This window comes from Salvelinus fontinalis, chromosome 12 (genome assembly GCF_029448725.1).
Source record: "Salvelinus fontinalis isolate EN_2023a chromosome 12, ASM2944872v1, whole genome shotgun sequence".
Taxonomy (NCBI): domain Eukaryota; kingdom Metazoa; phylum Chordata; class Actinopteri; order Salmoniformes; family Salmonidae; genus Salvelinus; species Salvelinus fontinalis.
In genome coordinates, this window is record NC_074676.1 from 24,217,413 (window position 1) to 24,231,299 (window position 13,887).

At 42.3% G+C, this 13,887-nt stretch overlaps 1 protein-coding gene across 3 annotated transcripts in view; it reads left to right on the forward strand.

Moving 5' to 3' along the window:
- The window catches only part of LOC129867025 (peptidyl-prolyl cis-trans isomerase FKBP8-like), a 56,110-nt gene that overhangs the window by 2,044 nt on the left and 40,179 nt on the right, over window positions 1–13,887 (forward strand). For 2 of the 3 annotated variants that reach the window (XM_055940130.1, XM_055940128.1), the window contains exons 3-5: window positions 1,915–2,342; window positions 2,757–2,926; window positions 3,286–3,374. In XM_055940130.1, the coding sequence (XP_055796105.1) occupies window positions 1,919–2,342; window positions 2,757–2,926; window positions 3,286–3,374 (683 nt within the window). In that variant the 5' untranslated portion in view covers window positions 1,915–1,918. Of the gene's footprint in view, window positions 1–379; window positions 2,343–2,756; window positions 2,927–3,285; window positions 3,375–13,887 lie in introns of those variants that run through there. The other variant, XM_055940127.1, reaches the window with a different exon arrangement.

Genomic DNA, 13,887 nt, shown 5'->3' on the forward strand with positions numbered 1-13,887 from the left:
AACCCCGATCCAAACTCTCAAGTGATGGTATTACGGAATTGTAGAATGCAAGTCTGGCTCTTGCCAGCTGTGTATTAGTCTAATAAGGGTCTTTTCAGTAAATGGCTCTAAGCTGTTTTGCAGTGCTACAGTATTAAGGGGGTTGGGGATAAAACAGAGGGGGATCATCAAACCATATGTAGGTGCAATTAGAAAGCCTTGTTCATGTTGCGTTTCCACACAAACAAAAATACATAATACGCACAAATCATTTTTGATTCATACAGCAAAAAGTAGATACTTTGCATTGGAATTTACCTTCTTTAGTGCATTTCATTTAAATCAGAAAATAATTTCCCCATTGGATGCAAAATGTATTAATCTAACATTATTTAGAGATTTTCTATGCAGATAATATGCATCATTCTTAAATCAGTCTATACATAATTGATAAACAAGACAAGTATATCCTGTCTATCTCAATACCCATTTCAGGTAAATAATCATAGCATTCACTGCAAAGCTCATTTTCCCTTTAGTCAAGTATATTTAGTTTAGGTATGACAGTATTTCTGGTTCCCTTTTCCTGTTGCGACATGACCAGAAACAACAATGACACACACACACACACACACAAACTCAAACAAGAAAATGTAATAACTGTATAAAATGAATGCAAGATCTCAGTTCATTTATCCTTGTTAAGATAACAAAGACTTTGTATTATATTGACACAGTGCCAGAGGATACCTGACAGACACTCCAAATCATGAATGCAAAAAACATTATCTTTGTGTCACTGTTTAAAAACCAAAGCTGTTTTCATTTAAATTGTGAGTGCATTTTGAATTGAGGAATGGTTTATGATTACATGGGTTGTGGTTGTATATACTGATCTTCGTTGAATTTGCAATTCAATGAGTTATTAAGCTAATACACTCTATGAGACACAGTGTGTAGTCATTATAGTACTGAGGCCTGTCTTGTCTTGAAAGTGTTGCTTACTGGCTCCTGTTCCACAGAAAGTATGTGGTAAACCTAGAAAAACCTGTTCTGTTTTCAGAAATGTATTACCCTCAGATCATATCAGATGATAATAATATCTCGTTTGTGCCACACAAATGTTGCTGTGATTATTTTCCCCTTCAAACGTATAAAAGGATTAAAGGTGTGAAAGAAAGTGCATACATTGTTGATTATTAGTATATAAAGGGAAATCCACTCAACTCAATCTAGCACTCAATGTCTCACATAGGTCATCAGGGCCATCCTAGGAACCTTGGGTCCCTCTCTTAACGCTTGACTACTTAAAAAGGGAAAATAAAATCTCGCGCCACAGAATAAGACAGAACTAAGTCCAAGACAGCAGTCCCTAAGATCCTATTGGTGGAAAGCATTCATGGAAACTGCATTATGGGGCAGCGCGATGAAGTCATTAAGAAGCTTACAGACGTTCTGCCAGATTAGATTTTGCTCTCCTAATCCTACAGATTACAGTCGCGCAAGCCTGCTGACCGAGTGTGCTTCGTTGTGTTGTACAATTTCTTTGCATCGATAATTTCTTGTTGCTCCTAACTCACTGGAATATGTAGGCTAACAAGGAGTAGCAGGATTGAGAGGAGGTTAAGGTGAGACTGTGTACAGCTCTAGTTGATAAGACAAAGCGCTGGTAAAAACTCTTGATGCAACTGGGATTCAGTCTAGTTATGGATGTTTTTAAATTGGATTTAACAACCGTTTATGTGAATGTTTGGTTTTCATAAAAACTACAGACCGTCTCTAATGGATGAAGGCACATCTCAGCTGTAACTAGACCGAGCAACTGCTTCCACACTACAGAACCAACCAGCCAGGCAGGCAGTGTGGGGAGAGATAGGTGGAGAAGGATCATCTCTTTGGGAGGCTTTCACAGATGGTGTCCCTTGCTCCCTGTAGTGAGATGGAGACAGAACCCTGCCCTGGAGAGCAAGAGAAGCGGATGGTGGAGACCAATGAGCCAGTGTTGAAGAAGGCCTACACAGTCCCTGGTGACAATGAAAGTCAGGAGGAGAAGGAACTGTCCCATGGGCCTCAGCAGGAAGACAAGGAACCCCATGGGGAGGGAGACCCCAGGATAGGCAGCCAGTGTGGAGGGAAGGAGGGCACTACGTTAAACCCGCTCCCTATGTCTGAGATCCCCTGTGTGGAAGAGAGGAAGCTGAAGACCCCCAGTTTTGCAAAGACAGTGCGGTTCAGTGAGACAGAGTCTGTGGAGGACAGAGAGAACTCGGAAGAGGTTCTCTTCCCAGACCATGAGATGGTGCAGTGGACCTCCTCCAGCTTTGAGGAGCTGTTCCTGGCTGAGGACTGGGAGAACATCACAGGTATGATACTCATTCAACACTGTCACGTCAAAGTTTTTTAGGAATGATGAAATATTGAAATGGTTGTTGAAGCAATATTGCTCTCATGGTAAACATTTTTGTTCTATTGTTTCTCAATTGTTGTGGCACTGCCAGTAATTTGCTTGCCAACAAATTCTACAGACATTGGAAGTTACATGGAGTATTGTCTATGTAATTCATTTAAATCTATTTAGTCAAATTCTATTCTATTTAGTTAAACACCGGCATGTAACGGCTTCTGAAACGGTATTACACAACATTATGCTCTTTCCTAATAGTTGTTTTGTCTCCAAGTGTCTGTTGATCAACAACAAGCAGAATAACCCCCAACCTCCTTCCTCCCTCTTTCTCTCCCCCTCCGTCTGTCCATCCCTCGCTCACTCCTTTCCCCAGATGATCGGCTGTTGAGGAAGAAGGTGCTGGTGCCTGGCCCCCAGCAAGCTGAGCACCCATCCTGGGGTCAGGAGGTCACAGTCAAAATGCAGGGAGTGCTGGAGGACAGGACTGTGGTGGAGAAGGACCCTAAACTGGTGTTCGTGATCGGAGAGGGAGATGTAAACCAGGTGGGCCCTACAGACATTCTGACTGACGACAGGACAGGTTCCAGCACACCTGTCCTCCACCCTGTCACACACACCTGCACCTGCTAAACATAACACAGGGTTGGCCTGCTCCTTCAGAGAATGTACATGTGATATCTACAGTATAGGTTCCAGTATAGCCACAACACAACAGCATTGTAAGTTATGTATTGGTATTCTATGTGGCTATAAGGTTTCAATGTATGCCATCGTAACACTAGACATTTGAGGTAAATGAATCACTCTTCATTAATAGATTTTCATAATTATTATCTAATGTGTGTAAATAAAGTATTAACAGTGAGAGAGCTGTGGATAATACAGTGCTGTTTGACACACAGGCCCTGGAAGAGTGTGCCATAGCCATGCAGCAGGACGAGATCGCATTACTGCTGGCAGATTCACAGTACACCTATGGACTTCTGGGAAGGTAAACACCGCTGGGGGAAAAACACATTCATGATCCACGGCACCACTGTAGGGCAAAGACACAATCACAATACTAAAAAAAATGAAGATATGGTTAAATTAAACTTGAGTCCTGCCCCTCCTCCGATCTATAAGGAGGTTGTGTTATGGGGGTGAGGGTGTAAAAACCCCAAAATAGATTTGTTCATCTATCACCCCTCATTTAAAAAAGTAATGTGACATATATCATCACACTAAGGAACTGAGTCCTATTGTACCTGTTGATCAGAGGGGAGCCTGGCTGTCCCAAGTATTCTGACTAATGAACCACAACCCGAAGCAGATGGCCCCCTCCAAACACCATTCACACATGGCTAGAGGCCTCTACCCTCCCTCCCACCCTATGGTAGGACACCACTCAAATGACAGCCAATGGCTTGGATTTACAACACATGCCCCATTAATGAGCCATTGCATGCATAGAATTTAACGCATTGAACCTGTGGTTCTGACACAATGATACTTCACATGCATTGTTTACTTCAACATGCCACTGTAACGTGATCCAAATTACCACTTGATTTGCAAAATATATATATAAATTTTTTAAAGCAGTTCACCAGCCGTAAATTCAGATATTTGCCGTATGTCATGCTACCTTTTTCAAAAGTATACCATAATGTTGTTCATGCACGGGCATATAATTGTGTGTTTCTAACAGGTAAACAAAACAGGATAAAGCTCATGAATAGAGTGTCATGTCACACAACATGTTTAATCTCCCACACAGATTACCAAATCATGTTGTTTAGGATCTTCCTCTGGATATTTACATTAAACCCAACGGAGCTAATCAAGATGTGACAATATTTTTGGACAAAACAGCATGAAGATAATACAGCTGTCCTATATGCAAAGAGTTATCCGTTGCACTCTATTTGCATTTTATAGTTTACATCCCAAAATATAGCTGTTTCAGAGGATCCAGGGGCAAGGGTGTCCTCCGACTGTGGCATGTGTCTGTGTGGTCTTTTATTTCTTGCCAGAGCCTGATGCAGTGTAATGAGCATGCAGTGCACGTCTTGGCCTCTATGTGTGGTCCTATTCTATGTGTGAGGTCTTGTAAGTATTGAGTTTGTGGAGCTCTAGAAAGTAGTTGTTCAATTCTGTTTTAGCAGAGAGAGGGGTGAAAGGAAGGTGATCCTCTGAGGAAAATCTCTACCTCTGTCTGTTCCTGAGGTGAGTCCCCTGGTCTGTTCCTGAGGTGAGTCACCTGGTCTGCGTGTAGACAGAGAGAGCTAGAGAGGCCAGGCAAGCAGGCAGGCAGGAGCTCAGTTAATGATTGTTTTGCTGCATCTGGTTAAGGCTGTGTACTGTGGAGTCAAATTTAGCCCTTCCCCTGAGGTAGTCCTCCTGGGCACCACGCCAGCTCCTAAAAGGGTGGTGACAAAGCTGTTTAAGTAACTTCTCCCTGCTGTGATGTCCAACAATGAAAGACAGCTAGTGGTGTCTCAGAAAGACTTCCTAAAGTAAAATATTACAAAAGGAGTGACATAAATGAAACAAGGTGCCGTTGTACAGTGCTTTTTATACCATGATGTGATTCAAAGACAGTAATACCACTAATATTGTACGTTGGAAAAACAACTACTTTTTTAAAATAGCATGCAAAATAATGTCATTACCCTCTCCCCATCCTCTAATGGATACATTGATTGAAACTGTCGGTCGCCTGTTGCAGACAGCGGCACTGTCTCTGCTGAGAGCACCTCACAGCTATTTGTCTGAACATTTTGCTGACACGCTGATTCGCTGGTAGGGATGCACCATGGCGTGTTGTGGGTGTGCTGCTGCATCTGATCCTAAAATACTTGGTCTGTTAGGATTATTTGACTGATGATGTTACAGTATGTTAGGATATGGCCAATGAAACCCCTGGAACGGTCTCCATGAGCAACAATTTACCTGGTTCGATATCTCAGACAGGCTGGTGAAAGGTTTATGGGATAAATCAAGTGTAAAGCACACTGACGTTTGTGTTGCCAGGAAGGAGCCATGGAACAAGGCAATAAAGAAGTGACTCCATCATCATAGCCATCTCTGACACAAGTAACATACGCCAAAAGCATCCAAGTATTTCCAGGGAGATACAGACTGGACTCTGTCATTCACCACATCCTAATCATAAACCCATGGAGAGCAACATCTGTGGATCTGTGTTCAGGGCCAAGACGAACACAGTCGGAAAGTCCTGGGGGGGGCAACACCCCCTCAGCTTCTCATAGACCCAAAGTCAACAACATAAAACATGTGCACTGACAGCTGTTGTGATGTGCAAGGGTTATGCAGGATAAATGTAGTCTTTGCAAATATTAGGAAAATGTATACAATTCATTTCGGGTCCTGCCTGACTACTTGACACCTATGTATTTTGACATCTGTACAAAACACTATGAATTCCTAACTTTAATATAACTTTTGTACTAGAAAAAGGGCTACACTGTGTCAGGATTGCGAGCGGAAGTTGTTTGAGAAAGTCCTATTCAACAGAACCTTATGTCCCAGCAGGGATGGGGTGACTCTAGTATCATTTTTGGCAGATATTTGTTTTCTTGGCAGAGATGAAAGCAATGTTAATGATGCTTCTTAGAGAGAGCAGTGTTTATTTTCTAGGATATTGGGACATATTCTAATAATTCTAATAACTCAAACATTCTAATAATTAACACACCTCAGAGGGCTTGGTCTAGTCAAACCAAAGTCTGATTTAAGGCGCTGTATAATAGCCAAAGGGTGAGGAATTCTATCCATTTCAAATCAAATAACTTTTATTTCCTGACAAGCATAGAAGACAAAAACAAGCAATCTATGCAACCACGGACTATATACATTGAATGTAGAAAACATTATGGACATCTTTCCATGACATAGACTGACCAGGTGAATCCAGGTGATGTCACTTGTTAAATCCACTTCAATCAGTGTAGATGAAGGGGAGGAGACAGTGTAAAGAATAATTTTTAAGCCTTGAGACGATTGAGACGGATTGTGTATGTGTGCCATTCAGAGGGTGAATGGTCAAGACCTAAAGAGTCAAGTGTTGAATGGGTTATGGTAGTAGGTGCCAGGTGCATCGGTTTGTGTCAAGAACTGCAAAGCTGCTGGGTTTTTCACGCTCAACAGTTTCCTGTGTGTATCAAGAATGGTCCACCACCCGAAGGACATCCAGCCAACTTGACACAACTGTGGGAAACATTGGTCAACATGGTCCAGCATCCGGGTGGAATGCTTTCGACACCTTGTAGGGTCCATTCGCCGATAAATTGAGGCTGTTTTGAGGGAAAAGGGTAGAGGGGATGGGGAGGTGCAACTCATTATTAGGAAGGTGTTCTTAATATTTTGTAATCTCAGTGTAGATACTGAATAAGAACTTAAAAAGTTCAGGAGTTTGATGAATGTTGGCACAAAACTAGAAGCTGCCCTCTTAAACTTGTATGCCAGAGATATACTTCTGCAACCGGAGGGTAGGGGGCTATACTGGTCATGGAGTGTGTGCGTAATGTCCAAGGCTATTTGTTCCCCCTTCTTCCTCACTCGTTTTTTATAGATGTCACTGAGGGCTTCCTGGCTTTCTCCAATGACCTTCCTTCCCACTGATTTTTATAACCTTGTTCAATGGGTTCTGACTAGTGTTCCCTAGAGCAGGGGTATTCAACCGGGGGTCTGCGGCAACCTAGGGGTCCGCAGAGGTATTTCAGGGGGTCTGTCAAAATAATATACACTACATGTCCTCTGTTGCAACACTCACTACTGAGTTCCAATCTACCTCTGCAAGCAACGTCAGCACAATAACTGTTCATTGGGAGCTTCATGAAATATGTTTCCATGGCCGGGCAGCCGCTCACAAGTGTAAGATCATGCAAGGCGTCGGCTGGAGTGGGGTAAAGCTCGCCTCCATTGGAGCAGTGGAAATGCTTTCAATCTGGGTGTGATAAATCTGGCAGCCCGACGGACAAATCTGGGTTTGTCGGATGCCAGGAGAAAGCTCCCTGCCCCAATGCATAGTGCCAACTGTAAAGTTTGGTGGAGGAAGAATAATGGTCTGAGGCTGTTTTTTTCGTAGTTCGGGCTAGGCCTCTTAGTTCCAGTGAAGTGAAATCTTAACGCTATAGCATACAATGACATTCTTGACAATTATGTGCCACCAACTTTGTAGCAACAGTTTGGGGAAGGCCCTTTCCTGTTTCAGCATGACAATTCCCCTGTGAGGTCCATACAGAAATGTTTTGTCAAGATCGGTGTGGAAGAACTTGACTGACCTGCACAGAGCCCTGAGCTCAACCACATCGAACACTTTTGGGATGAATTGGAACGCCGACTGCGAGCCAGGCCTAATCGCCCAACATCAGTGCTCAACCTCACTAATGCTCTTGTGGTTGAATGGAGTCCCAGCAGCAATGTTCCAACATCTAGTGGAAAGCCTTCCCAGAAAAGTGGAGGCTGTTATAGCAGCAAAGGGGGGACCAACTCCATATTAATGGCCATGATTTTGGAATGAGATGTTCGATAAACAGGTTTCTATATACTTTTGGCCATGTATTGTATATATACAGTACCAGTCAAAAGTTTGGACACACCTACTCATGCAAGGGTTTTTCTGTATTTTTACTATTTTCTACATTGTAGAATAATAGTGAAGACATAAAAACTATGAAATAATTTAAGGAAAAGTGTTAAACAAATCAATCTATTTTATATTTGAGATTCTTCAAAGTAGCCACCTTTTGCCTTAACAGCTTTGCACACGTTTGGCATTCTCTCACCCAGCTTCATGAGGTAGTCACCTGGAATGCATTTCAATTAACAGGTGTGCCTTAAAAGTGAATTTGAGGAATTTCTTTCCTTTTTAATGCATTTGAGCCGATCAGTTGTGTTGTGACAAGGTAGGGTTGGTATACAGAAAATAGCCCTATTTGGTAAAATACCAAGTCCATATTATGGCAAGAACAGCTCAAATAAGCAAAGAGAAACAACAGTCCACCATTACTTTAAGACATGAATGTCAGTCAATCAGGAAAATTTCAAGAACTTGGAAAGTTTATTCAAGTGCAGTCGCAAAAACCATCAGGCGCTATGATGAAACTGGCTCTCATGAGGACCGTCACAGGAAAGGAAGACCCAGAGTTACCTCTGCTGCAAAGGATACATTCATTAGAGTTATCGGCCTCAGGAATTGCAGCCCAAATAAATGCTTCACAGAGTTCAAGTAACAGACACATCTCAACATCATCTGTTCAGAGGGGACTGCGTGAATCAGGCCTTCATGGTCAAATTGCTGCAAAAAAAAAAACATTACTTAATTAAAGGACATCAATAATAAGAAGAGACTTGCTTGAGCTAAGAAACACAAGCAATGGACATCTGGAAATCTGTCTTTTGGTCTGATGAGTCCAAATTTTAGATTTTTGGTTCTAACCGCCATGTCTTTGTGAGACGCGGAGAAGGTGAACGGATGATCTCCGCATGTGTGGTTCCCACCGCGAAGCATGGAGGAGGAGGTGTGATGGTGTAGGCGGTGCTTTTCTGGTGACACAGTCTGTGATTTATTTAGAATTCAAGGCGCACTTAACCAGCATGGCTACCAAGGCGTTCTGCAGCGAAACGCCACCCCATCTGGTTTGCGTTAAGTGGGGCTATTATTTGTTTTTCAACAGGACAATGACCCAATACACCTCCAGGCTGTGTAAAAGCTATTTGACCAAGAAGGGTGGTGATGAAGTGCTCCATCAGATGAGCTGGCCTCCAGAGTGAAGGAAAAACAGCCTACAAGTGCTCCGCATATGTGGGAACTCCTTCAAGACTGTTGGAAAAGCATTTCTCATGAAGCTGGTTGAGAGAATGGCAAGAGTGTGTAAAGCTGTCAAAGGCAAAGGGTGGCTACTTTGAAGAGTCTAAAATATAAAATATTTTGATTTGTTTAACACTTTTTTGGTTACTACATGATTCCATATGTGTTATTTCATAGTTTATGTCTTCACTATTATTCTACAATGTAGAAAATAGTAAAAATAAAGAATAACCCTTGAATGAGTAGCTGTGTCCAAACTTTTGACTGGTACTGTATATAAAATAAGGGAATCATTTTTGTAAGATGTTTTTATGAATATCACTAGCAACAACAGAATACATACATTTTAAATTACATACCTACAGTAGAAAAGAGGATAATATATTATTTCTAATATCTGACATAGTAATGTAGGGATGTCAAAATAATGAAATACTATGTACCAAATCTATTCATTTTAAAATGTTGATTACTTCTCCTTGCCATTATCCTTCACCTGATGATAGGACATGACAAGATATTTGTTTGTTTGTTTGTTGATAAAGTATGTGTCCCTGGAGGAAAAAAGGTTGAAGACCCCTGCCCTACAGCACCAAACCACCCCACAGTATTAAACCACCCCACAGTATTAAACCATAGGATGGATTGTATAAAGCATTCATGCTTGGAGTATGGATTGGTGTATATTAAACTTCTTAATTTCCATAAAATGAACAGCCGTTGTTGACGTTTAGAGTGAATCTGTTCGGTGTTCGTTTTTTAACTCATGCAGAAGAAGGGATTACCACGTTCAAAACATGAGACCCGCAAAGGAAAAGTGGATACATGGTCGAGGATTCACAGATGGCTATCATTATCAGAATTCTGCAAGGAGCAAAGCAAACTAGTTTGTCCCAAGAGATGAGGAATATCTCCTGCATTGACCTCAGGGAGCCACTGGAGCATGGGGATGAAAACTGCACTGACCAGTTAGTTGGGGTGGGGCTGAAGCTTGTCTTAAGTTTGGTGTTGTTCATCTATAGGTTGAATGTTTACCTACCTTGAGGCATGGTTAAATAGCATTGATTGGTCAGTTAGTTGTTTAAAGTGCCACCCACAGTAAGCATAATGGTTTGATAGTGTCTATTTGCTGAATCGTCTCGTTTGGAAGATAAGAAAATTATACATTTTGTTCAGTTTCTTCATTTACCCAGAAAAAACAGGTAATTTGCATGCCACTCCAATTTGCATACTGCCCCAACATATCCACACTGCCTTCACCCACCTGGACAAAAGGAATACCTATGTAAGAATGCTTTTCATTGATTACAGTTTAGCATTTAACATCATAGTCCCCTCCAAGCTCATCACCAAGGTCAGGACCCTGGGATTGAACACCTCCCTCTGCAACTGGATCCAGGACTTCCTGACGGGCCGCCCCCAGGTGGTAAGGGGAGGCAACAACACATCCGCCATGCTGACCATCAACATGGGAGCCCCTCAGGGGTGTGTGTTTAGTCTCCTCCTGTACTCAGTGTTCATCCATGACTGCATGGCCTCGCAAGACTCCAACACCAAGTTTGCTGGCGACACGATTGTGACAGGACTGATCACAGTAACGATTAAGCAGCCTAAAGGGAGAAGTTCAGAAACCTGGCCGTGTGGTGCCTGGACAGCAACCTCCTCTCTCAATGTAAACAAGACAAAAGGAGCTGATCGTGGACAACAGGAAATGGAGGGGCGAACGGTACAAGTGCACCAAATCTGGAACCAACAGGAACCTGCACAGCTTCTACCCCCAAGCCATAAGACTGCTATATAGCTAATCAAATGGCTACCGGACTACATGCATTGACCCTTCCTTGTACTAACTCTATGCGCGCACACTCACACTCCAACACACACACACACACACACACACACACACACACACACACACACACACACACACACACACACACACACACACACACACACTGCTACTACTGTCTATTATCTATTCTGTTGCCTCGGTCACATTACCCCTACCTATATATACACATAGCTACCTCAATTACCTCGTGCCCCTGCACATCGACTCGGCACTGGTACTCCCTGTATATAGCCATGTTATTTTGACACTTATTCACGGTGTATTTATTCCTCGTATCAGTGACATTCTTAGAAGAAAAGAGAGCATGCGGACAAAGTGAGCCACAAACCACCACCATGTGAGAGTTGTGGGTTGGGTTGTGATGAATGACTTGTCTAATGAGTGAGGGTATCTGTGGGTGTTGCTATTCTCAATGAAAATGTAGAATTTCCAATTGTCATATGACACACACACAAACACACACAGACAGACACACACACTTTGTGTGAAAGTCTGTTTGCAACAGGGATATGAATCGACACATCCAGCCCTGGTGACTCCCATCCTTTCCCAAGCTTTGAGAAAGACCAGAACAACAGGAGAAAAGAACTGGCCACAGCTTGTTCTCTGGCATTAATAACAATAGACTCAGCTGTCCAATTGGGTATAGTCCCAAGATTTGAATGGTAGTAGTTTTTCAAATCCATAGCCACAAGTACAGCCAGTAATAGTCACATTTGGTAAAACATTAATTCACAACACTAATTCACCTTTGGTACTTACACTGTAATACTAACTTGGTGCAGTCGAGAAGCAATGCTCTGAGTGTGTGTTTGTGCGTGCATGTATGTATTTGTGTGAATGCGTGCGTGTGTGTCTGTCTTACGCTCAACCCAGTGTCATTGTAAAATGATATGGCCCAGAACATACTTCTGTTTTACGTTTGGAACACTGGTAAGAGGATATGTATTGGAATAGTGTACTACAGTAAATCTCTCACGGAAATGGTTTGCTTATAAACGTTCCTGCATGCGTGCGCATGTATATGTGCGTGTCTGGCTGAAAGGCCCATTAGATTAAATGAGCTGTCTGCCGTGACGCATCATTCCAGAGGTGCATCATCCCAGAGATGCGTAAACAGGGCTGACCACAGAGGGGGACGTGTGATCGAGGAGAGGCTCTCTGAACCCAAGATAGTGTGACTCACTCCCCATCGTGACATTAACAACTACACTACCAGGGTCAAAATCAAGTTCTGACACCTCCCGAGCCGCCATGGATGACTTAAAATAATAAACCAGTTTTACAAACAGAATGAAACATGTTCAGAAGGGTTTAGCAAGCTAAACCATGGTCAATGGGGGCAATGACTAAAGACAGGGAGTAGGGTGGATCATTTTCTGCTGAAAATATCCTTGTATGAGGTGACGTCATTCATTGACGGCCTAGAATTATTGTAGCATGATTTTTGAACTCGTGTGTGTATGTGCAGTCAAATGTCTGAGAAGATAGAATTTTAGGACTGTGTTTGTAGTTTTCCTGGCATACTAGCAGCAGGCAGAGAAGAGGCCACACCCAGCTGTCATGCAGCAGGAGCATGCTGTTTAGCACAGACAACAACAACAACACACACACACACACACACACACACACACACACACACACACACACACAAGCAATATTATATCTGTATAGTCTTCAGGTCAGCAGCAAGACTCAAATATAAGTTTATCAGGGACGCAACGTTGCTTTTAGAAGTGGGGGGAATATACACACACACACACACACACACACACACATATATATATATATATATATATATATATATATATATATATATATATATATATATATATATATATATATAGAGAGAGAGTTGAAGTCGGAAGTTAACATACACCTTAGCCAAATACATTTAAACTCAGTTTTTCACAATTTCTGACATTTAATCCTAGTAAAAATTCCCTGTCTTAAATCAACAACTTTGGAAGTATGCTTGGGTTCATTGTCCATTTGGAAGACCCATTTGCGACCACGCTTTAACTTCCTGACTGATGTCTTGAGATGTTGCTTCAATATATCCACATCATTTTTCTACCTCATGATGCCATCTATTAAGTGAAGTGCACCAGTCCCTCCTGCAGCAAAGCACCCCCACAACATGATGCTGCCACCCCTGTTCTTCATGGTTGCGATGGTGTTCTTCGACTTGCAAGTCTCCCCCTTTTTCCTCCAAACCTAACGATGATCATTATGGCCAAACAGTTCTATTTTTGTTTCATCAGGCCATAGGACATTCCTCCAAAAAGTACGATCTTTGTCCCCATGTGCAGTTGCAAACCGTAGTCTGCCTTTTTTATTGCGGCTTTGGAGCAGAGGCTTCTTCCTTGCTGAGCGGCCTTTCAGGTTGTCGATATAGGACTCGTTTTACTGTGGATATAGATACTTTTGCATCTGTTTCCTCCAGCATCTTCACAAGGTCCTTTGTTGTTGTTCTGGGATTGATTTGCACTTTTTGCACCAAAGCACGTTCATCTCTAGGAGACAGAACGCGTCTCCTTCCTGAGTGGTATGACGGCTGCATGGTCCCATGGTGTTTATACTTGCATACTATTGTTTGTATAGATAAATGTGGTACCTTCAGGCTCCCAAGGATGAACCAGACTTGTGGCTGTCTACAATTATTTTTCTGAGGTCTTGGCTGATTTCTTTTGATTGTCCCATGATGTCAAGCAAAGAGGCACTGCGTTTGAAGGTAGGCCTTGAAATACATCCACAGGTACACCTCCAATTGACTCAAATGATGTCAATTAGCCTATCAGAATCTTCTAACTTCATCTGTATGTGTATATATAT